The sequence below is a fragment of the Thunnus maccoyii genome, chromosome 1 (genome assembly GCF_910596095.1).
Source record: "Thunnus maccoyii chromosome 1, fThuMac1.1, whole genome shotgun sequence".
Taxonomy (NCBI): Eukaryota; Metazoa; Chordata; class Actinopteri; order Scombriformes; family Scombridae; genus Thunnus; species Thunnus maccoyii.
Window position 1 is genome coordinate 11,639,996 of NC_056533.1, and position 25,142 is coordinate 11,665,137.

Genomic DNA, 25,142 nt, shown 5'->3' on the forward strand with positions numbered 1-25,142 from the left:
TAAGTACCAGTGTCTGGGACTAAAATCACAGCAGCAAACATCATCTTTCAGTTTGAGTTGCCAGGAAGGGGTGGTTTGCATGCGCTACTGGTGCCCAGCAAATCTCTAAAATAAGTTTCTTTTTGACTCTCGGGAGACACTAAGATTCTACTAAAATGAGCCACAACTGTTCTGTCCAAGAAAAAAAAACCCTATGAAAAAATGCAAAAATTATTTCACATGTTCACAATTAAAAAAAGCAAAATAATCAAGCTGTTCAGCATTGCTTCAGTAGTACTGCATACTGTGCTGAGCAACAGTTTGCCAGCTTACCCTCAGTCCGTAAGGGTGAGTAATATGGAAAGTCTTCCATCTCAATACAGTATATTATACTGCGATAGCGACGTTGTCTGACATAGTAGATCTTCTGAAAACACGATTGAGAAACTGTTTCCTATATAGATAAAAATATCCAGAACTCTGATTTTGGCTGATCCAGTGAATTAAAAACCTGTCAGGTTGAGGTACTTCATCACATTGATGTGAAAATCCAATATTGCAACAAAGCAGTCCTTTTAATTGAATTGTAACATAGTCTGCAACTGTATATAACAAGCTATACATGTTACATCTCACAATTATTTTGTCTCCCATTTTAACATGCACATCTGATCTGATCTCAAGATATCAGATCTCTCAGTCACAGTATAAGGCCTGACTGCTTACTCACATGAGTACAAGTAAGCATAAAATACTGGCATCTAGCTCAGAATGGTCTCACTTGAGTGCTTGATGCCTGTAAGCTTGAACTATCTTCTCAGAGAAAGCCCCTAGCAGTCCAGTCCAGCAGGGTTACTGAAATGATTCATAGGCTAGCCAAAAGTTTTACACACATCTGTTCATTTGAATTCAGATCCATTGCAACAAGGCTGAAGACATTATTTATATTCGATTTAACCTCTGAATACAGCAACCTAGGACAATGGTTCAATCTTGAACCCCAAGTGCTCATCACAGCTGCAGCTGACCATTACAACCATTGGAAATCCTAATTAGCCACATTCACTGCGGGGGAGTGAAGAGTGGGCAGCTATCCCCTGATGCCTTGCCTGTTCAGCAAACACACTATCAGCAGGCTCTTCACACATCAGTGCACATGAATAGCACAGTCAGCCTGTAAGCATCAACACAGGGCTGGATGTTGACACAGACAGGGAGAGGCTCGTTTGTACGGCTGTGGTTCATGGCCCCATTTCAATCAAGGACCTTTGCAGATGGGCAAATGGCCTGTGTGGATGAGCTCTGGTTTAGACAGACCACCAGTTTTGTTGTTGCCTGCTGCCTATTGTGGGGTAGCCGAGCCAGTACTCAACACACAGGTTGTGTCTTGGCTCATGGGTATTGGTTTGGTTTTTAGAAGTGGGGGGTGAATAAAACCAGGGGGGTTGCTGCCAGGAAGAAGACACTGTTTAGAGAGATTTAAATAAGTCATTCAACTATAACTGTAAAAATTGTAGTCATTCGAGTGTTTACTACACTAAGATAAATGCAGATACAGAAAAGGTGGGGTTGGTAAGATAATGTCAAAACAACACTTCTATGTTGTCAGTGGCAATGAAATAGACTTCTTTGTCAGTAGTGGGCCGTGGAAAACACAAGTGCTCTTATGAAAAATGTGTGAATTTCCATCATGTGCGTTGTCTAGTTTGAGATGATTGGTTTCTGCTATGTGACATAATATGTTTAATTGTTGGTAAAACATATGTTGTTTTTGTAACATTACTGAAATCTCACACAAACATTATCAAAAAAAAGAACATGTTGAAATTCTCATATCTTTTTTTAAGAGTGTGGACCATGATGAAACGTCTGCTGCTTTTGGTGCTGGGCATGTGTCACTTGTGGGCCTGCAGTCTCTGTGGATGCTACTAAGTTACCAGCCAACTGAGGTCCAGGAACCGCCTCAAGCCTGTTACAGCCAGCTAATGCATTCTCTCAGCCTCCCCCTCCGTGTCTCCTCTCTCTCTCTCATGCTCTTCCTCTCTGTCTCATTCCCTCCCTTTCTTTCCTAAGCTGTCTGTCTTTTTCCATGAGCTACTGCTCTCTCCATCTCCCAAACCCCCTCCCCCTCCCTCGAGTGCTAACCACTCTCCTTCACCACGCTCTTTTCCTCCCGCCTGCTCTCTCATACGTGCACATGCACTTGCACACACAGACACAGAAACTGTGGCAGCTACCACAACAGCATGCAACCTCCCCCACACTCCAGCGAGGCAGTGTGCAAGTGCTTCTGGCTTGCCCTGACCCACATCTTGATATAGCCCTAAGTATGCTTACAGCTAAGTCCTGAAGACACTCCTGCCACTCTTAGCCTAATCAGGCCTGACCTGCTGTCGGCGCACTGGGCAGATAGACAGGCCAGGCTGGACAGACCATTATCATTTTCAGAAGGCTTTCAGGCGTCCCTAGGTACCGCCTCTCCACCTTCCCCCTTTCCACCACTGATTGCAGGTTTCCTACTAGACAAACACATGTTCTATCTGGGAAAGTTAGTTAAACATTACATGACTGGTTGGATTTTGTGCCATGATATATGGGTAAAAACACACAAAAATCTCTTAATGTCAGCAAAAAAATTTTCTCCAATAGTAAAGCAGAGATTATGCACTTATAACATCTAATTTCTTCAATTAATTTCAATGTATCAGTCCTCAATCTCTCAGTAATCTATGTATACTGAAAGGAAATAGGGATAAAGGATTGAGTTTACAGACTGTAAGGATATGAATCAGGCTGGGACAAAGACAGTTGCTCTGCTATAGTATGCCTAAAATATTCTGACATACATGTGTCTCAAAATAATTACTTGCATGTAACTAGCAACGAAAATGAAATGGAAATGGGTAGGTTTGGTGCACAGCGAGCTCATCAAATTGATGTATATGATTAAAATTAATAACGAAACAAACATGTTGGTTTGTATCATTGTATTACCTTGTCATCCTTGTTCTCAACAGGTGGTGACTTCCGGTGCTCATGTCCCCTCTCATGGCTGGAATCAGCCCAGGAACAGTTGGATTCATCCTGCTGGCTGAGAGCAGCCTCCAGCTGGGGCAGTAGGTCAGGCAGGAGGTCAGGAGGTTCCAACCCCTCCAAGTCCCCATCCTGAGCACCTGATGGCAGGAGATTGTCTCCCAATGCTTGAAATCCATTAGTGTTGATGGCCACGCAACTCTGAGGCTGTTCAGAGGGTAGCTGACTGGCCATGCTGGGGTAGCAGCTCATAGAATCACCAAACATCTCAGATGACTTACAGCTTCCCTGGGTTTCTCCAGAACAGCGTAAAGCACGGAAAGGACATTCCTCTGCCTGGCTAACCGGGGTCCTAATGTGCTGTTGACCCATAACTGATGTGGATGAAAACGGGCATACTGTCCCTGAGAGCTCAGGCACTGTAGAAGTGAGGGGAGCAACAGTTGTGGTGGGCCTAGACACCGATGCTGATGACAAAGACTGCTGACTGAGACTGGTTATTTCTGGTTCTCCAGGGTAGGCAGGGTACTGAGCCGGTTGGTAGGTGCTGGCAGAACTGACCGAGTACGTGGGCAGGGAGTGACCCACAGATGATGAATGCATGGGGAAGGGCAGGTTATTGTCTTCCAGTCCTGATCCAGAGAAGGCTTGACCTCCCCTGTTCAACTGGTAGCTACCCTGCTGCTGCTGTTGTTGTAAGCAAGTTCCAGTCAGAGAAGCATTTTGACTATCCAGATAGGACTTACTTGGCAGAGCCCTTGAATGGAACCTTGGTCCTCCTACAGTTAGCTGGTGCTGAACCTGCTGCTGACTATGGTGAACTTGCTGTTGGCTCTGAGTTTGACTTCCCTGGTGAAAGGAGAAATTGTGATGCTGTTGTTGCTGCAGGGACATAGTCTGTGTGTTAATTTGTTGGTGCTGGCGCTGGTTTAACAGCTGTTGCTGATGACTTTGCTGTTGTTGCAGCTGCTGCTGCCGCATTCTGTGCTGCTGCTGTTGTTGATGATGACAGGGGTGGTGTTGCTGCTGTGTTTGTTGTTGTCTTACATGCAGTTGCTGGTTGTGCAGTTGCTGCTGCTGATGACAAAGCTGTTGTTGCTGTTGAGATAAGGGGTGGTACATATTCCCATTCTGGTCCTGGTTGCCCCACATTGGACTGCTACTGTTACAGAACAGCCCATTGGATTGAGGTACTTGTGTCATGGTGGCATTATGGTACTGGCCATGTTGCTCTGCAATCATGCCACCATCTCCACCACCTGTGCCCCCAGGACCAGAAAATGCCTGCCCCATAGGATTCTGTGCCTTCATGCCAATGTAGTGGCCTATCTGATGACTGTAAGTGGGCATGGCTTGTTGGGTGGATGTGGAAGAAACTGGTGGCATCATGTCTTGGTGCTTCCCCGGGCCTAGAGGCTCCACTTGGAGGGGCTCAAAGTCAGCACTGAGATTTAGCTCATCCACGAGTGACGGTGCTGAGGGGAAACCTTCTTCATCCAGCCCATCCAAACCTCCAACAAAGAGGTTAGGGTCATCAAAGAAGTCCATGGCAGAGCTCGGAGGGTAAATGGAACCTTCAGAACTCCACTGGATCCAAACTGGTCCCAATGAGCCTCACTCTCTACAGAGCTACAGCATATCCTTTATATTGCGTCCCTGTCCAAAAATGGAGAGAAAAAAAATATTAAAATAAAACTTTAATGTGGGAATGTGGGATTGCGTGTTTGCTAACTAATGGATGGTACAGATGAGGCCTGGATCACAGCTTTCAAACAAATTACAAGCTAATGAATCAAAAATTCCCCCCACACAGAAAGATGCAAATCCTTTTCAGTCTGAAATGACATGACAACTTACTTTTCCCCAGCATGTGTATTTTTATCATCCATTCCCTCATCAGTGATACATGCTTGCATGTTAGTAGAATTGCACAAATGCCCATCCAGGGTCGAAAAAAAAGCTTTCTAAAGCTAGGTAATGGCTAGGTCAGAAGGGTCTGGGAGAAATTTGGTACTGTCAATTATCTATCAGCAGTGCCTTTCATGTGTGTAGCAAAGCAGCTGGTGCAAACCAACCACCAGCCACTAGCAGATGCCTCTTCCTGTACCCCCTCCCCTTTCACACACACAAACACACCTCAGCCCCCCCATGCCCACAACCAATGAAGCTGCCTGTCATGCTACTGCAGAATGTGTGGGAGGTGCAGACAGCTGAATTTCAACAGCTAGGGACAGAGGCAGATGAGATCCTTTGTGGGTGTGTGTGTGTGTATTCTGCAACCGCAGACCAGCGGAAGATGACACACTTACCTGGGTCAGTCATTATGCTGACTTGCTATGCACACATGCACAAATACGCACAGACGTTTCTCCAGTATCTTTGTGTAACTTGTAGAGATACTTGCATTGCTTTTATTGGCTGATACATATTTCAAATGACTGATTGGTGGTACAGACTGAACACTAGATTTAACAAGGAACTGGTATCCTCTTTGTAGCATACTTCTAAATACACTAGGTGTTGCTCATGTTTTTTTCTGTTCAAAACATCAGCAGCTGCACATGAGATTTGAAATATTAGGTCAAATAAACCGCAAAATAAAGAGACTTATTTTGAGAGCCAGCAACAAATGTGTGTGTATATATATATATATATATATATATATATTTCACACAAGTACATACTAACTTTCAACATCCTGAAATCCTGATACACATCCCAAGGCACAACATTATTAGGATCCTCATATTTGATAAACACAGGCAACATACCTGAGCCATTACGCTAAAATGTTAGTCTGATAACCACCTTTCCAACATTTAGGCTATGTTGTTAGAAGGTAAACTAGCCTATGTAGCGTGCTCGGACCATATTAAACCAAACACCAACATCATCTATCTTTATCGTTTTCATTTACCTGTCACAATGCGGCTGACTCGCAGTTTAGTTTTATGTGGGCTGATGCAGGCAGTTTGTGAAATAATTCATGATTTTTAGTCTCACAATAACTGGGCACTAACCATAATTTGTCACACCTGTGACCTGTTCAGGTGTCACTTCACCTAACCCAGGTGTGTCTGACAAGTCAAGGAGCACACTCGTTTGCTAAGCTAATTACCTTTATTACATTTACACTCTAAATCCTTTAAAAATGTGTCATACAGGAAGGATACTACAACAAATGCAATAATATATTTCTTACCAGAACTTCTGCTGAGGACTGAGACCAGGCTATAGAATGCTGCTGGGTAAATATGAGCACTGTGTTTGACACTTTATTCTCACCTGACACTAATTAATTTAATTTGCAGCAATAAGTTATATTTCCATATTCAGAATATGGCAAATTATTTGAAACATGACGCCTAACAAAACTGAAATCATAAATTGAACAAACGTGGGTGGATACACATTTTCTGGTTTGATACCACTGCGTTCAATTCCTACTCGTAGTCATGCAACTAGGCCTGTACAATACAACACCACTCTCCCCACAACCAGCTCCCAATTTTAAAAAAATGTGTTCACACAGGCATGAAGCCATTCCTGTTTTTAGTTTGGGTTGTGCTTCCAACTTCAGGTTCTCTTTAGTGCTTTAACTGGGGGATCATGTGACTTGCTTGAAATGTGACATCCCCACTTACTAATATTTTATTAGCTTTTTTGGATGCCTATAATCACAGACATCGTACTGATGATTTGTCAACACACCAATCGGGATGCATGTTAAATCACTGCATAAGAGACAGACAATGCTGCTTGAAAAGGAATTGAGATGGAAAAAATGTGCATCACAACAGCAATTTAAGGACAGTAGAAAATTACAACTCTTCCCAGTCTCAAGTGTTAATTAAACCATTTCTAACCCTTGTAAAGGGGTTTTCAATTATCTAAAGAGTTGTATCTTTGCACTCAGATTATGGAAAATAAGGGTACTCATTGATCATTGCTAATCATTTAGGATGACACTTTTAGGTTTGTAAGACAACGTATCAAGTGTTTGTGTTCTAACGTTTAATGAGTAAAAAATGTATGAGATGGAAATTCAACTCATTTGTCTTATTTGAAATTATTTCCAACACCTGTTTGGCAGACATTTCCTTGTTGGTGACATTCAAAGCAAGTCTGATACACAGCCAAACCCAAGCTGAAAGATTGCAGGTGAAACAAACAGTCCATTCAAGCTGTTAACGGTAAACTGCAGATAAAACAGCAGGTAGCACATGAAAACTAAACGTAATGTGTTTTTAAATAACACACGTTTAGCTACGCAATCTTTCCCATGTGGCCTAAATCAATGCAGCATATTCCTGAGCCTGCCAGCCAAGCCACTGCTAACCTTTAAATATCCCTCTGTGGCCCAGAGGCACAGACCAGTCCCCCCACAGCATGTCGACTTCCAGCTGTTTCCTTCATAATCATGACGCTGTAAACACCATCCAGGCACGTGTAGGCTAACTCGTGCCTAATATCAACAAGAATTGTGTACATAACTGTCCCGAGGTCGCCATTGATGGCCACACATGGCCACTTTCTGCGCACCTCAGTCAAACAGCATCAAAACAACAAGTAGTAGTAGCAAGGTTGATATAAAAATAGAAGTGGTATTATTAAATGTAATTTAAAAAGCGTAAAGTTAGCAAAAGTATTGATATAACTGGTAGCGCGTTTCATTTATTTCAAAGACTCGTCTTTAAATATATTAATTGGAACTCGTTCGTCGTGTTTTGAATGCTTTTTAAGCAGTCTTACTTTCCTTCTAGCTGGACACCGGGCTCACCTCTGAAGTCAGTAGCATGCTCTTCATCTTCGTCCAGCAATGGCTTCAGCTGCTGCGAGCGGCGGTGTTTGATAAGCCAGCGAGGCGGCAATGTGTTGCGCTCCTTTCTGCACGGCCGCTCGCCAAGTGGGAACAAAATGAACGCACGTGGGACATTTGGGTTGAGATTAAACGTGAGCCCCGGGGTGTTGAGACGAGTCCACTTTGGAAGCGGCATTCAAAAGGTGTCGTGACGCTTCCTCACTGAGGAAGAGGAGGGAGGGAGGGATATGAGGGCGGAGATGGATGGAGAGGTCGACATGGATGATGTCCGTGATAATACAACTAGTTTTGTTTATTCCCGAACGACTTTCGTTTTAATTTGTAATCTATATCCAACGTATTGGCTCCGCGAACTGTTACGGCGTCCCCGTCCAAGTGCGGTGCTGACTGAGCCCGGCTGGTCGCTGTCAGTTCAGGACCACCATGACCACCACGAACCACGGAGGACTACTTTGGGAGACACGCGCATTGTCTTCTACCCGGCAAACTGTGAGAAAGTACGTTGACATTAGCTGTATTATATGGCGAACTGTGGTAAAACTAATATGGACAAGTTTGGCAAGTCGACAGTCTTGTTTCCATCGGGAAGATACACAGTCAGCAAGGCGGTGTGTCATCAGACAGCTGAGGCGAGCCTCACTGACTGACTGTCAGAAATTTGACAGCTCCTCGCTTGAATGAAACGCAATCTCTCGAGGACAAAACACCTTTCAAAAAAACACCTACGTAAGTGTTATTTCTTACCTGAAAGGAACCCCAAAGGGCAAAGTGTTATCGGCGAAGTTGTGACTGTGTTGTTAGTTGTACTCCTGCTGGCGACCTCGGCACAGCGGCTCTACCGCTGCTGCTGACGTGACTGTGATAACAACGCATTTGCATATTAGTGACCTACTCTCTGATTGGACCGCTGACAATTTGCCACATTGTAGCCTTTCCATGTCTAATTAAAAGCCTGTTCTCCCAGTATTTATGGTACAGTGTCGCCTCCAACAAGCACCGGTCAGCGGCTGATTAAATAATGGATTCATATCTAAAGTCCCTGTGTTGACAGAGTGCATAAGATGGCCGCGTCTCAGCCAGAGCCAATCCGGAGAGGTTTTACTTTCGCACATGGACCGGAGTCTCTCCTCAGTGCACACATGACAGGAGCGGGAGAATTGCCCTCCAGTGTGGGTACATGTCGACCTCTACTGGCTAAGCGACATACTGCCATACATTGAGTCATTAACCACACTGTCTGTCGTGTTCAACAGTGTTCTCATTGTGACTGTATGAAATTCATGACACTTTTAGACTCTTATGGCATAAAAGTATAATAAAACCATACTTCAATGTCCTAATTTTGCCAGGGAGCCCAGCTACTCTGAAAGGACTCCTTGAGGTCTCTCCCTTGAATATTTGCTGTATCAGTACAAAATTGCTATATTAATCATATTAATACAATTAATGTGACAGCTATGTAGTATCCTACTGTTTTGTATATAAAATGTGCAATTGATTTTAGTATAGGTAAATATGAATTCTGGGTGAACACAACACCAGTATACAAAGATATCTTTTAAGAGTGATATTTCCACCAATGTAGACCTCTAATGTACTAAATGAAAGTAGTCATTGCTATTTTTTCATTGTCAGATTAATTTCATAAAGTTCTGGACCTATAACCTGTTTGGGCATTACTGGTGTTGCAAGTCAGTAAAACCATTTATAGCAAACCCAAGAACAAAAACAGAAATGCAGAGCATGACTGAGCTTTCAATCATTTTATTGATTTCAGAGAAAAGCATTTAATTCTCAGGTCATCTATGCAGTAATATCATTCACAAACTGGAGCAGAAATGGGTCCATACAGAACACATTACAGACTCACTCGTTTGAAGATTCCAACAGCCCAAATGGCAGTGTGTGTGTGTGTGTGTGTGCGCGTGTGTATGTGTTACATCCTTGCCTTTCACAGCAACTATGATTAGATCTAACAGGTTTCAGCATCATATCTGCTGTTCTCATATAGTAATTTCCTTGTGAGGTCCCCACACAGTTTAAAAATGCCATCCTGTTTCCACATCCTTAGTTTGACAAGAATTGCATATTGAAAGTGTGCTGAGCAATATCACTATCAAGCCAGATCCCTCTACAGATAGGCATCAAATACAAACTGATATTGGCCTGCAACTACAGAAAAGGTGTCGTCTTGCAGCTTGACTAATCTCTACAATATTATCACCCATTTTGTGCTGCTCAGACAAAAGTGAATAACTAAAAAATATCAAAATACATTTCTTCAGAGCTATGTAGGAATCTTGCAGTAACTTATTTGACTTGTGAAGAAAATATCTGTAAGGGAGCTTAAGTAACATTTGCAAAGAAAGCAAATAAAACCAAAATATTACTTAGAAAATCCAAGCATCGACACAGACACAACTCTTGGAAGTCAAACCTTAGCACGGCATCCATTATTTACACATCAAACCTTTAATAACCAATAGCCAAGGGTACATAAAACATTCAAAATGATTTAAAATCAGACAATAAAATACAAGCTAACTCATTTAGCATCTCATTTAAAACCATACCTGTGAGCTCTGCATTATATATATATATATATTTATATATTATGAACTGTGTAAGACAATAGTTTACACAGCAGAATTAAAAATAAATCACTGTCCAATAAGAAACAAATATAAAACATGTCCTGTAAATCTAATTGTGTGTTGGGATGGGTGGAGATTAGGATATCACATGGCTGTGACTGACAAACATTCCAAGTCTGACAAATAAACAGTCCTGAGCCAATTTCAACAAGTGGTTTAGATCATGTAGTCCACTATACTTACCGTATGAATGCAAATTGCTTTGCTCATACTTTTCATCTCCTTTTGGGACAGTATCTTATCACCTAGCCCAACATGTGCATGGATCCGAAAATATGAATGAAAGCTCTTTGATTGCATCACAGCCTAACTGATGTTGCTGAGACATCCATTTGTCATCGTCGATTTACATATGATACAAACTTTGTTTCCTGTTTCTAAAGCTGTTTGAGGAGATGCCTACAAAGCTTTTAAAGCCAAGCAATAATGTGGAGAGTTAATTTAAAGTTCTCTCAACTGTTTCAAGGATCCAGTTCGCAAACAGCTGAGGTGAGCCCAGTGGTGTGGCATCTGATGCGTGTGCCTCCCTCTAGTGGCCGCTACAGCGACAGCGCATGTTCAGCACTGGGGAGGATTGTCGTCTTTGCTGAAGGGCTGTGTCGATCCAGGCTTCACCCAAGACAGCCCCGACACCTGCGTTCCCTTGTGGTGATCCTCAGGTCGTCTCTAGAACAACAAAAACAAATTACCAGTCACATAACAGAGACAGCTCGACCAATCAAAGTGCTTATAGCTCACACTCCGATCTAACAAAACCCTTTGGGTTTTAAAGCTGGGAGGTGAACTGCAGTAGACTGCAATCTCAGGCTCATACACAACCAAAGGACTCTGAGTGACTGTAGTATGGTAAAAACTTACTTTATACGTGAACATTCGCTCTTTTGCTTCCTCATGAACAGCTGGGTTCCATGGAGAAAAACTGTAACAAATGGATCAGAGGGGGAAAGTGAGAGCGTGCACATCAACATTTTTTCCCCTTCAGAGTTTCATTACACAAACTCACACATATGATGACAGGGTGTATTTTCTTGTAGTGGTGAAGGGTGTGAAATGTTAAAAATTGGGAGAGACCACCCACCTTATTGCGTAGGGATCATCTATCTTGGGCTGGTCAAAAAGGTGACTGTTGCATAGTTTCACACTGTCCACCACTTTGCTTTTGAACAAATGCACGTCCTTTTCATATCTGAGAGAGAAAAAAAAACAGTAATGCCTTGTAACACATGTGAAAAATGAGTAACAACTTAAGCCTAAAACCTTTTTTTAGGCTGTTGGGGATTTTTTTCTTTACTGTAGAGGAGGTTAAAAGATTGCGGAGAAGCTTCTGCTATAATAATTATCAGGTTAAAATAGAGCTGCATTATACAAAAGCAGGCAGGCAGCTGAAAAAAAAAAATTAAAGAATATTTACAGCAGGAAAATCACAGGTGTAATTAATAATGACTGAATTCCGATTAAATAGAACTGAGCCTTTGTCAGTGTTATTTGTTACACCTGTTAAGTTCCTGCAACAGGTCAAAATGTCTGCTGCAGAGGCATTTATTCTACAAATGTTTGAGAGGAAGCAAGAAAAGTTCATAGATATGTACCATGTTCTGATTAAATTATTTAAGTATTGAACATTTGTGACATTAGAGCCATTTAGCAACAACCTAATTTCATACATTTATGCTTTGAGCTCAGTGGATTAAAAAAACCCAAGTTATTGAGCCATGATGTGCAATTGAATTATATTTAGCCGACCTTCATCAGGATCCTTAATTTATCTTTGTGTGTCACATGTCAGACAAAGCAAATATTGTATATTGCAAAAAAAAAAATGAAGGTAATATTCTTCAAACACTCACAGCACAGCAGCCTCTGGGTTGAGTGGTTCTGCAGTGTTGATCTTGTAGAAAATTGTGCGTGCATACATGAGGACTTGCCAGATGTGATTGTGATTCCGTCTACAAAAACAAAACATAGGAGGTTGACAATATAATCTTTTTTTTACCAGAAATATGGATGCCTGAAGTTACTGGATAGAGATATTTTGATTTAAGAAAACAAACACGACATAAAAGTGTTACATATTCTTGTTTCCTTGTCCACTACTAAAAATAGTGAATACCCCGACATCAAAGAATTTTAAATTGCAATCATAACCTTGTTCTAGGTAATGAAATCTGTTGCAATATGAAATTAGGTGACTATATCCAGATATATACACTTCTTTGAATTATAACTGAATTTGTTTTCACAATTTTATTCCTTCTGACTCATTCTCTTTGGTTCCCAAAAGAAAACTTTGCAGAGAATGTTCAGCTGAGTAAACAGTGAAAGAGAAGCACTGACTGGGCTGGACTGGCTCGGGGTGTGTGAGGTGGGGGTGGCATTTAGCACACAAAAAATTAATTATTTAGTTTTCACTCAAATATGCATTTTGAAGGAGAAAATAGAAGAATAAATTACGTAAGCATAAAAGCAGAGAAAGTACCTCCATTTGGTGAAAGCTCTTCTGACATCAAGCTCTCCAGACACAGGGTCAACAAGTGGATGGAAGACTGGGATGTCGAATACTAATTTCTGAAATGAGGCAAAAAGCAGAAAAGGTTGAGGGTTTTGCTTTGCTATAACACAAAGCTTAGTTCCTATGATCATTATTCAAACGTTAACTTGTTGATGACTCTCAAGAATTGTACTTTTAATATTTAGTCATGGTTGTCATCTTTCTTAAAAATGTGTACTTTAACAGTTTACATAAGACTATGAACACTTTCCCAGTCATGACGGTTCCAGATGTTTTAAGATATTCATAATCTTACCAAACCTTAGTAGACCTGGAAAATCATTTTAAAATTTCAAGATTTTTTATGTTGTCCAGGACCCTCAGCAAAAATACTACATGATTGGGTGCACACAGCACCTTTTAAGTCTCTACCAAGTTTGTTTGTGTGTGTGTGTGTGTTTTAACAGCCCCAAATCATATTGCCAAAATTACACTACTCACAGGACACTCTCCATCTGGATAGTTATCTGGAATATACACAGTGAATTTGAAGACTCCGTCCTGGTACAAGCCATGTCTGATGAATATGACCCCAAACCACACTAAACAGAGGAACACACAGTAGTTTGGAATTGTTGCTTTTATCAACACAAATAAGACTCACAATGAACATCAAGCAGTGAAAATGTGCAGATATGTTTAAAGATTGAAATAACAAAGCTCTTCAAGTTGTAAAACGTTCCAGAAGGAATCCATGAGATTTGATTAGTGTGTATATGAAACATTCATTGCATGAACTTCAAAGAGAGGTCCTTACTTAGTGCTGACTTGTAGGATGGCTGGACATAAATTCCAGGGAGTTTCTGCTTAATCACTAGTGTGCTGCAGATCACATGAAAAGAGGTCAGAGCAATACAAAAAAAAAGAGAAAAACATATATGCAACTCATTTTTATTCAGGTACCAAATGAAATGGATAGTTTGAGCCCAATATGTTGACAACTTTGCAAACTGATTTAAAAGACAAATGCTACCAACAGAATAGTATAAACATAGAAAATCACATGTGGCAAGTGCCAAAAACCAATCAACTAAACTTATAATTCTGATACTGGACTACTACTTACAACTCAGCCAGCAGAGAGTACTCCAAGTAGAAGGGGCCATAGGAGGCGTGTGTGCCATTGGCTGACTGGGCTGGGGTACCCATTGCTGTAGGCTTGGTAATGGGGGCTGCATTCTTAGGAATGGCTGGAAGTTGCTTTTTGCCAAAGGGCAGCCGGGCTGGGCTGGCTCTCTGCTCCCCATGCCCACTCTGTTCCTCATTGTCAGGTCTCTGCTGTTTCATGAGACAAATACAACAGGAATCTCAACACATCAGCTGTAACATATTTCCTAGCTGTGTTATAAAAACAAACAGAAGAGACATATTGAGAGCCTGGTTATAGAAGGCTTCTGTTTATGATCCATTATGCACACTTATGAGTAGACCGATGGCCCAGGGTGGTGACCATGTGCTGTGACCAACCTCTCAGGTTACACTGTCCATCTGGTTTGCAGCTTATCAGTCAGAAACAGTGTCCAGACCAGAGAAAGCACTTGTAAGTACAGCTATGCTTTCTTGCTCATGCTGTTGAGAATGAGCAGAGCAGTTACAGTGCAATGTCACAGCGCATTTCAAGCACACAGCAGCAGGATGCCAGGAATGTATCAGGAAGCTACAACCCACACTGCTGATGACTAGTACAAATATGACAGGAATGCTTGCCGTGAATTGGACATTAATGCAACAGATCTAGCATGCACATTCACTGAAGGCAGGCTTGACTACAGAATGTTTTGGAAATATTCCTCTGACTAGTCAGGGAAAAATGAACTCACGCCCATGCTCCAGGTACACTGTTTGCCTCCTCCCTACCTCACAACAGTTGCACTAGCATGCCAAGATTTACTTCCACTCCCCTTTGTTGGTAGAAATCTAGTCTAGTACAAGCTACCTGGACTAAATCATTGAAACAAGTATATTTCCTGATATTCTACACTGCGAAAGAGTGGATTATAGTCATCAAAATGTACAGTTTAAGACCACGCCCTCAGCTTGAGTATAAGCAATACAGAGATTCCTAAGAAAATGAATACAAGTGGGAACAGGTGCAGGATTGAGGACCTCTGTTGACCTGCTGTTCAAACAAAAGATGGAGGTAATCAAAATAAATCGGACATAGTATCAAAATGAAAGATCAGCCAGCTTTCTTCTATATTAAATGATTATCGTCTACAATCTGCAACAAAGTTATCCCTACTAGTACAAACCCATCAACTTCATTTTACAGAGTGCTGGTGACGCTAATACAGTCTTCTAATTCTTTAAAAAGTCACACCTCCATGACAAAAGTCAATGAGTTTAACCTCTTCTGGTTTTTCTGCAAACATTCTAACATGACACTATGAAACCTTTGAGGAAGCCTTTAAAAGTCCACATATCAACCAAAGAACAATATTTACAAATATGATGCAACTTAGATTTAATCTAAAATGAAAGCATGATGGGCACAATTCACACAAATGTTTTTTGACAAATGAAAATGTGTTGAATGTCTCATCCTATGCATATCAAGCACCATTACTTTTGAAAAGTATTGTACATAATGTTCGGCTCCGTAAAGCACGTATGGCTGCTGTGCCCTGTAGATTACAGAGTAAGGCCTACATGTATTTACACACTATCATTTAATGTAAGTTTTCAGTCGTGGTGGACGCAAATTGCTATCAACTTTGAAGCGTTTACAAACAAAATACTTAAATGGGTGTTGACTAGTTTCCAGTTCTATTGTAGCCAACGCAACAGTTAAATGTGGTTAACTTTACCTTGCGACTTGTATTGGCAGACATGCTCCAGAAGGGGTTTAGGTTCATTACTCATACAGAGGTTCGGGTTGGTGTCCCTCTTGTTTTAAGTAGGTCCCACGAAAAGTTCTGTCCAGGCCATCCGCTGCTGTGATGGAAAGAGACCATGAAACACATCATGTGCTGATGCAGCTGAGGTCAAACAAACACAAACAACGTGGAAACATACGCACAATCAAGCACGTAATGCTAATCTAATGTCACCATAGCATAATCTTAGCAACTTGACTTGTAAAGTATTAAAATATCTTAGCGTCAATTGCTGGCAGAGTACAAAGTGAGAGACGTTACTACTCCGGACTGATCTAAACTTAGAGCAGGGTTTGTTTGGGATAACCTAGCTTAGCTTTGTGCTAACTTGGATTTCGGCAAAATAAGTATGCTGGCTAGCTGTTGTGGTAGTATCAGTGTAGGGTGGCAGTAACGTTACAAGAATGTGTTATAATTTTTTATAAATCTAGCTGTTAATGTGGTGGCATTTATGATAGAATATCGAGTTATTGTGTTATAGTGCTAGGTTAGCAAGCGGTGTGGAGCTACCTTTGGGTAACTTAACGACTTAAACCTGATGCCATTTTAGCCGACAGCTGACAGGGAGCCTGACCAAATACTTCTTTAAGGCGTAAGCATATTATATGTCAATTTTAACACACTAATGCCGTCTCACTTGCTTCTTTGACTCACTTAACAATATATGTAGCATTAGCTTACGAAGATAGCTTTGGCCGTTGCTAACAACTTGACTATCCCTTTAATTTTACACGTAGACAAGCGTAATAATGCAACTCACCGTATTTGCTAGAGATCTGTAACAAAAATCCTTTAACAGAAGTGTTAAACTGTGTGTCTCGATGTAATTGCCGCAGAAACTGTTCAGCTGCTCGTCATTTGTAAAGGTGTCATCCCGGCTAACGCGTTAGCTACTAGCTGGATAATATGACAGACAGAGTTCAATCTAACATAATGAGGGGCGTTTCCGTTTACGAATGCGTATTCTCATTGGTCTACAGGATCACCCGTTTTCGCATATGATTTGCTGGGTTAGTCACGTGAAAGGGAAGAAGGACTTTTTAATGTTGTTTTACTTTATTTTTTTTATTATGTGTTTTTGTTTGTTTATTTGTTATTGTTTTTTAAGTGAACTTTACTGAGAGCGAAAAAACATGAAACAAGATAACTAATGAAACCGTGGCTTGCTGTCAATCAAACTGTGAGAGACCTGAGCCAAACACTTTTGCTAATTAGAAATTTGTTTTAATTAGTTTTGTTTTGTTTTTTCCAATCACCACTCTTATTTGTGGCTACCCTGTCATGTTGATAATGTTTTAATGCTGACATAAAATTTGTGGTATTTGTAAAAGTAGCTAAATTAATTACTCAAAAGTAATTAAATGTCCCAGTCATTATTTATAGTCATTTTATTGACTAATGTAGCCTTGTGCTTTGTTTAGTTTGTTTTGTTTTGCTTTATAAACTACATACTTAGGTGCGGTCTATTTAGGATGGTAAATGTTCTCCTTCTATCATCCGTATGGGTTACAACAAAGATGGAATAAATATCATTAATACAGCAATAGATTTTGGTTGTGATGAACCAAGCATAAAGTTAACAGCTGAAACTGCTGAAATAACACTTTGGATCAAATGAATTAAGGATTATTTTTAGTACACTTTCATGTGAATACCACTTTAAAATAATATTGATAATATAGCATTTGTCTCTCAGATCATGTGCTCTCCAAAGATTAAAAAAAAGGAACTTTCTTTTTGCAATTTTGCATAGTCACTTTGGTCACTTCCTGTCTTTTTTGTATCTTTTTATTCTATCAATCTGCTCATTTTCCAGAGAAGTTTACAAAGAGTCCTGCAAAAGTGCTTCAGGGCACATTGATGAAGTAATACACACTTTCCATTTCTGTTGCCTTCATTTTAATGTTTCGGTGTACTGCACAGTAAAAGTCTCTTGAGGGTAGGACGCATCCAAGCCATCTGTGTCACACATTTCTTTAGTTTTTGACCACGCTTCATTGGCAGTTCACTCTGTTGATTGATTGATTTCCTAACAATTACCCCTAATTATTTTTCTGGGTGAGAAAAAAAAACTAATTTAATGGATGAGTGGTTGCATTAATTGGGAGAAATGACATTGTCCAAGTTTCAGAGTAAATACAAATTATTGACTCCATTATTGTTATCTGATTGTATATTGTCCCAAGTACACTTCACTGACAAAGGTAATTAGTGTCCTGCTTCTTTATTGGGGCAGCCAAGAAGGCAAGGTCACCAGCACTCTTTTGACACGTACAAATCAAAGACCACCTCAAAACAAATAAGTTTATGCCTGTTTTGCCTTCATCGACATTGAGATAAAGTGTCTGACACAAACAAGGGTGCAAATATCCACACCATTGCTTTTGTAATGAGTTTTCTGTCTTTGTCATTGATTCTTTATCTAATCAACTATTGTGACCTTGTTTGGTCAAACAAATACACTAATGAACGTAATTAAAGTGGGGAGATTGGATTAAATAATTGAATGTGTGACCAGTTGGAGCTGTATTTTTTTATACTAGAACATTTTCTATCAGGTGCATTTATACCTTAAATTAAAATACATATGACTGTTTAAGAGTTGTAAAGTCCCTCTGTACTGTTTAGTGGTAAGACACATTTTTATACTACAGCCAATTCATTGCACACATTTGAACAGAAAGCATCATATCTTCATTAGATCCTTTTAAATTTTTCATGTTGGTCAACAATGTACACTATTTGGGATGTTTTACTGTCTGATTACTCTTGACTCAAAAATGTATATATTGTTTCAGCTGCATTTTCCAGCTACAGAACGTCAGCTGGCACCAGAATTCAAATTTGAGATGAAATATGTTTCCTCCTATCATTCCATTCCTTCAGAGAATTTTAGGCCCGCTGATTCAGATCCACAATTTGGTTTAAATGACAGTTCAAAATTACAATTGGCAGTCCCTTGGTGAAACCTGTCTTGACAGCACGGGCATAAAAAAGTGAAAACTGATGACTCCACATCCAGATAATATGTAATAACAATGTTAGTTTGAATAAAGAAAGCCAGATCAAGATTCAAATGTAATATTCGTTTTAGAAATATGAACAACTGGGGAGTAAGGGTTAAAAAAAACATCAGCCAAATCCTTCATATAGCAATAGTCTTTCCTTATCCCTGAGGCTATGGCCTGGCTAAAACCTCAATGCAGCAATTATTTGCTGTAATGACTGCAGTTCAAATAAGCCTGGAGATTTTATTAAACCAAATGAGAGAATCATCTGTGTATTATCACCTTGTGATTGACAGTGACAAGTGTTGGGCAGGCTCGGATGTGAGCATGATGAAGAAGCTCTCGGCAAAGCTCTTGATAATGTTACCCCTGATAAAGTTGCCTGGAAAACCTCAGCCAACAAATAGAGAGGGAAAGCTCCACGCATATTAATTCCAATTGTCAGATCCCTCCAGTGGGGGAGGAGGGTAATCTGGCAGGCAGCCCCGGCTGCCCCTTCATTCACTGACTGGCATTTTACACAACTAATGAAAAAGAAATCCATTGTACTGATCATATGCATAGATTTCACTTTATAATAATGATGAAATAGAAATATTCATAATAAAAGTAAAGGTCACTCGCTGCTGCAGCTAAGCTTCCTAAGCTGCAACCTTTGCAAGAGCAGTTGTCAGGTTCCGGTGATAAAATAGGAAAAAGAGAGGCGTCAAGTTTTAACCCTGGAGGGGCCAAGAGGTGAGACACTGCAGCCAGGCTACTGCTATGTACTGTAACTGTAGCTCTTTGGTCATTTGTTTGTCTTTGTCATAACCCAAACGGCACTGATGTCAGTTCAGTGATGGATCCAACAGGTCAGTCTTCTCCAGTGTCCAATGTAAAGGTTAGAGGTCAGACACATAGTTGTGGTTTACATAGTCCTCTCTCTGCCATACAGTATCAGTGCTAGTGTATACATTCTTCAGGGATTTGTCTTGTCTAGTTAATAAAATACAGGGAAATATGAACAGCCGCCTCTCTTCTCTTCAGCACTTCCATCTGGCCTATCGCTGTATGTAGGTCACCTGGGCTTCTTCAAGCATATGAGCTGTGCAGTACAGGGGTGGAGAGAGGCATGTCTCACCTCTGAAGGACATTCACAGCATTAATATTTCCCGCTGTGACTTCCACGCTGAGCCCCGTCTTCATATGCATCATACATTGGCATTTATTAGTGCCATGCACTAAGTACAGGCCATGTTATTGAATTTGAATATCAGCTCCTAGCCACATTCGCAAGCCCTGGAAATATATTATATTAAGATGAAGCAATCTCATTTAATAACACCCAAACTAATAAAAGGAGAGCAGATTGGAAATTAAATTTATGAATATTGCTTGGCAGGAGGGGTGATCCAAAAAAGCCCAGCTTTGTCTGTCATATGCAGATATTTCTCGAGCTGCAAGCTGCAGGTGTTGAAGAAATTTCTCCCCATAAGTATCATGTTGAGATAGCAGCAGGTATGTTTCGGTCCTTTTGTGTTTGTCTTTGTTCTTTGTTCAAAAGTAGCAGGCCATGCTGTGGGCTACCTCAGTCAAACTGGACAGAAGGCTTTTGACAGAATAAAACATTAATTGTGTGATTATCTTGCTCTGTGCACCACATTAAAAGCATTAGGCCAAAGGCAGGATGGGGCTGTGATAATTAACAGTGCAATATTTTGATGCTTATTATTTGTATGTGTGATTATTCAACGGTAAGCATATTGCTGCTCAGTTTTGGTAATCATAATTTATTTTCCCCTTGAGCTGAAGGTGTACATCCTGTGGATACGGGATAGAAGAAAGCACCAACACCACAAAAGTTATTTTAAGCTGTCGACAAAATATAAAAAAATTACATGGCCATCAATTTGAAAAGGCTTTTTTCCCCGCTGTTTTTTACCCCAAATCTCGAAACACTGGCTTTCTGAAGTGGCATTCATCCAACAGGAGTCATATCTGTCTGTGCCAGAGCTTAGCAGCTCAAATTATGGAATGCCACTTCTTCACTTTACCGACTATGCTTCACACAAGCCCGTAATTTTCCCTCTTGTGTCGTTGATGGACAACATTCTGTCGGTCAGTGTTTCAGTGTTGTGTGTGTGCGTGTGTATACAGCAGCTTTTTGCCAAGACATCCGACGGGCCCGGTCCATCTGTGTGTAAATGTTGACTCCCAGTGGAGCCGTGACTGTCACTCACTGCCCAGCCAGCCTAGTGCCAGGCATTGATCGCTACATATATCTTGCTCTGTACTTCCCAAACCTTCATCAACACATGCGGCTGCAGAATTGATTAGTAGCAAGTCAATGACCAAATCTCTTTGGAAACATTTTTATTTATGTGTGTGTTTATGTGGATAGCTTAGAGGGCCATTAGCGGGATTACCTTTGAGGCTTGGCTGAACAACAGATGTTCAAGGACAACTCAATCAATTTGACTTACAAGAGGCTGCAGTTGCCGGAAACAAGTGATAAGTCTGTGAGGGAGGGGAAAGAGGGGTTAAATAAAAACAGCCTGATAATACACAGGTACAGCTAAGTACAGCAGAATTAGGCCTACAGTAGGTCCATTATTTAGAGTTAGATCACTGACATGTTCATAAGACGAGACCACACAGTTAATGAATTGAAAGGTTCTTGATGCTTGCAAAATGATTGGGAGATTCGGTGCTACTGTTTGGCATTTATTGGCAGCTTTAAACTCCCTTTAAAGTTATTGCTTCAACAAGCCCAAGTTAATTCTTTACTCACCCTGCATTTCTTATATACAAATACAGGTAATAGTTTTTACTAAATTAAACAAATTCTGAAGAACTACATATCATATTTATGTGCTATAGTGTCATTTTGCTGAGTCATACAGAAACAAACATAGTTTGGCCATTTAATATAACAAATACATATAGTACAAAACATATTTATTAAATGGATTTCAGCCCATGCAGAATTACATGGGTATAAGTAAAACATTTTCAATATAAGCAGCACCAGCCTACAGAAAGGCCCATTTTAATTTGTGCAGAGCAGTGCATTCAATTATACAAGCATCTATATTGAATTCAAATTAATGTTTGATATGGATATTTTTATTATATTTAAATAATCTCGATTCAGCACAAAATGTATTATTTCTCTGAGAAGATCATGTTCTTTCATTCTTTTCAATTTTCCCCTTTCCTCTCATGAATCTAATAGTGAAGAAATGTGTTGCAGAGACTCACAATCTGCCTTTCAAGTCCATGCTTATGCTTTCTTATCTGCAAACTTATTAAAATTAAGTCAGAACACAAAATGGTATTTAAAAAGTTTAAGTGAAACAATTTGCATTGGGAGTGTGTGAAAATGCTAATGCATTCTTTCACTAAGCCTCACAATCACTGTCATCCATTTTGAGCTCTGATTGTTTTCCACATGGATGCCTTCATTCATTATTGCAAAATTATAAACATAAAGATATCTCTGTATTAATATTTCTGCTTTTTGTAAAAGCTCAATCAACCATAATGTCCTAATTTTTTCTCTGTGAACCTCATTTTATATTATCTCACTACTCAAGGAATGGATGTCCCAAAAGGGATTTATTTCATTTATCAGGATTATTGAATTAAATTAAACTAGACACTTACCGCAAGCCGAACAGAGGTACCTCATCCACTTAAAGGTAGGCCTGCTCTTCACTGCTATTTAGGCAAACACATTAGGCAGCAAATGCCTTTTGTTAGCTGAGCCTAGGTTACTGCATAATTCATTCATTCATTAAGGAAAAGCGTTGAAAGTGCTTGAGGTAAGTGGAAAAGGTCATGTATTGAATGGATCTTTAATTAAGCTACTTTACAACCACAGTTACACGACTGATGACATATGCATCATGTTTTGTTTACAAGCAGAATTAGTTTGTGGAAAGACAATGAGTGAGAAAGAAATGATGGAAAAGAGGGAGGCTAAGTTGATTTGACCCATTTATTTGAAATGATAATAAAAAACCCCAAAAAACTATAAAAGATGCTAATGTTTGTGCAGATAATGTGCATTCGAGTTTAGGGTAATTTCACATGGTATCATTTAAGATTTTTTAACATAACACTTCCACATGCAGACATTTCAAGTCTGTCATAAAATATTTGTCTCAGACGCGCAAACATCTGAAATACACAAGTCTGGAGAGATTTTTCAGAACCCGTCTGTTATTCTCGTGTCCGGCAGCAGATGGCAGGCTGTTTCCACTGATGAACCGTCTCTCGGCACAAGCACATGCTGAACTTCTGTACCCCGCTGCTGTGATGTTGGTTTCCCAGACCTCGCTGCTCTTGCCTGTGAAATGCATTCCCATTAAAAAGGCATTTTTAAAGCCAACACCAGTGCTATAACAATCATCTCCCCAAAGCCAAGCCTCCACACCCGGGAGCTCAGCACTGCCACACAGGCAGACATGTGGCGGCTGCCACAAACAAAGGCCCTGTGCTCTCCTCCCCATTCCTCTTCCCTAAGTCTCCACATGGTTACAGGCCAGCCTGCCAGTGACAATTACACCCACAGCCCAGTGTGAGGTCTCACAGAGACCCCAATCACCACTAACAAGATCAAGGCTAACTCTCTATCACATACAACACACACATACACCTGCATATGTGTGTGTGCAAACAGTTTGTCCCCTCTCCCTTCATCCAGCCTCTCTCTCTCTCTCTCTCTCTTCCTCTCTCTCTTCCTCTCTCTCCCTCTCCCTCTGGCATGCTCTGAAATTATAACACATTTTGAGTGGCTGTGGAAAGTATATAGCTTTTTTTAAGAGCAACAAAAATAACAGGGTGACAATCACGCTGTCAGACGTGGCTGTCTCATTTCACTGTATGTCACCAAGTTCAGGCCTTTGTCTTGGTGACACTGCTGAAGACATACAACGACATGTGTCATTGTTACAGATGCAATATATATTTATAAACGTGAAATGAAACAGTCACACGACTAGCTTAAACCAAAAAAGACAGGGTCATCCATAAGCTCAGTTTTAGCTGCACTTGCTTATGAAGAAGTATTTGCAACATGCTCTATATTCCTCCCCTTTAAACTTCTGAAATATAGAGGCTTTCATCTTAAAAAATGTTGCTAAATTACCACCAAGAACTTGCTACTGCCTGTCCTTAAACAAGTGCTATCATCTGTTTAAACCCTGTGTTATCAGTTGTTCTAAGAGAGTCTGTGTCACTTTTTCAAACAGTGGCGGTATCTGCTTGTGCAAGGACACTCTACATTTGTTTTATCCAAATTATTCAGTGTTGGTAACCCTCCTTATCAGGCCCGACTGATGTGGACAGGCTGAATGGTTGACTGGTGAGAGAAACTGTACCCCTAGACCCTGATACAGCCAACAATACCCATGAGGTCATGTGTCATACGGCAAGCAACCCGAGCAGAGGTTCACATACCTCCTATGATACCTCAGTGAGAGCCCATGCTTCATGTCCTCACACCAAGCGCTGATGTGGCAGCTTGCTAAATAATTTGTGCTTCTTTACTGGGGTCATTGGATAGAGAATCTGGTCCTTGAATAATTAATAGAGACACAATCTAAGCAGCCGACTTCTGTTTCCTCTTCATTTCAGCCAGATTGTCTGCCGCTGTACCCGCATTCATAGTGACTTGCTGTCTAATTCATCTGGATTGGAACCTCCATCACAATAATGCTGTAGGCAGACTGGTGCTAGGAGGAGCGTGTCCTGAGCATGACCCACAGGATCTAGAAAAAGAAAACCACACACAGCCACAGAATCTATTTCCATTTTGAGGATAAAAATAAAACAAAAGCCTATTACCGCCATGGCTTTGTTTAGCTACATAATTGCTTTTCATTATTCAGCGCACAATTGATACCCACAGTGTAGGTTGAAAGAGGCGCAGTTGTTCGAGTGAGGCTGGAAATGAGATCTTTTATTGATACTGCTGTGTCTCAGATCTGATTCTTACAAGTGCTGAGTGATAAAACTGGAGCCTGATTGTCTGTCTGTCTCTGTGAATACTAATGCCACTCTTCAGGCTGTTAGATGGGCTTGAGGTAGCCTAGAGCTTGGAGAAGCAGGCTTGTTACTGAAGAAGTTCCCATTCAGGGCACCGCTCTGGTTGCAAAATCTGGGGCAGGCGAAATGAACATGCAAATCCTGACTCTCACTTAACTACCACTGAAGGTCCCTTAGGCAAGGCACTGATGT

General features: G+C 40.6%; 2 protein-coding genes and 1 long non-coding RNA gene across 9 annotated transcripts in view; 1 reads left to right on the forward strand and 2 right to left on the reverse strand.

Moving 5' to 3' along the window:
- chd9 (chromodomain helicase DNA binding protein 9) overlaps window positions 1-8,846 on the reverse strand; it is a 76,355-nt gene extending 67,509 nt beyond the window's left edge. For 4 of the 5 annotated variants that reach the window (XM_042406296.1, XM_042406291.1, XM_042406287.1 and 1 more), the window contains exons 1-2: window positions 7,793-8,030; window positions 2,974-4,668 (exon numbers count right to left, since the gene is read on the reverse strand). In XM_042406296.1, the coding sequence (XP_042262230.1) occupies window positions 2,974-4,560 (1,587 nt within the window). In that variant the 5' untranslated portion in view covers window positions 4,561-4,668; window positions 7,793-8,030. Of the gene's footprint in view, window positions 1-2,973; window positions 4,669-7,792; window positions 8,031-8,578 lie in introns of those variants that run through there. The other variant, XM_042406278.1, reaches the window with a different exon arrangement.
- Window positions 6,178-9,170, forward strand: LOC121894062. The gene is made up of 2 exons (XR_006095475.1): window positions 6,178-6,260; window positions 8,886-9,170. It is a non-coding gene; the product is annotated as an uncharacterized LOC121894062 (long non-coding RNA).
- Window positions 9,171-10,287: 1,117 nt separating this feature from the next.
- LOC121894034 (akt interacting protein) lies at window positions 10,288-16,839 on the reverse strand. 3 transcript variants are annotated; one of them, XM_042406356.1, is made up of 10 exons: window positions 16,673-16,839; window positions 15,844-15,970; window positions 14,103-14,311; window positions 13,794-13,858; window positions 13,478-13,578; window positions 12,965-13,053; window positions 12,336-12,434; window positions 11,567-11,674; window positions 11,347-11,407; window positions 10,288-11,154 (listed from the first exon to the last, which is right to left on the reverse strand). In XM_042406356.1, exons 2-10 carry the CDS (start codon window positions 15,889-15,891, stop codon window positions 11,047-11,049), a joined length of 888 nt encoding a protein of 295 aa, XP_042262290.1. In that variant the 5' UTR covers window positions 15,892-15,970; window positions 16,673-16,839; the 3' UTR covers window positions 10,288-11,046. The 3 variants fall into 3 exon arrangements, with proteins under 3 accessions (XP_042262290.1, XP_042262282.1, XP_042262272.1); XM_042406348.1 differs by having other exon boundaries at window positions 14,103-14,314; window positions 15,844-15,967; window positions 16,673-16,838; XM_042406338.1 differs by having other exon boundaries at window positions 14,103-14,314; window positions 16,673-16,838.
- Window positions 16,840-25,142: the final 8,303 nt, after the last annotated feature.

What these genes read in the sequence shown, in the direction of transcription:
- LOC121894034 (XM_042406348.1), bottom strand. Translation starts at nt 15,891, where the DNA reads ATGAACCTAAACCCCTTCTGGAGCATGTCTGCCAATACAAGTCGCAAG. An exon ending in ATCCAGATGGAGAGTGTCCT is followed by an intron (nt 13,054 to 13,477) that starts GTGAGTAGTGTA and finishes GCCTCATTTCAG; the next exon opens with AAATTAGTATTCGACATCCC. An exon ending in AACCCAGAGGCTGCTGTGCT is followed by an intron (nt 11,675 to 12,335) that starts GTGAGTGTTTGA and finishes TTTCTCTCTCAG; the next exon opens with ATATGAAAAGGACGTGCATT.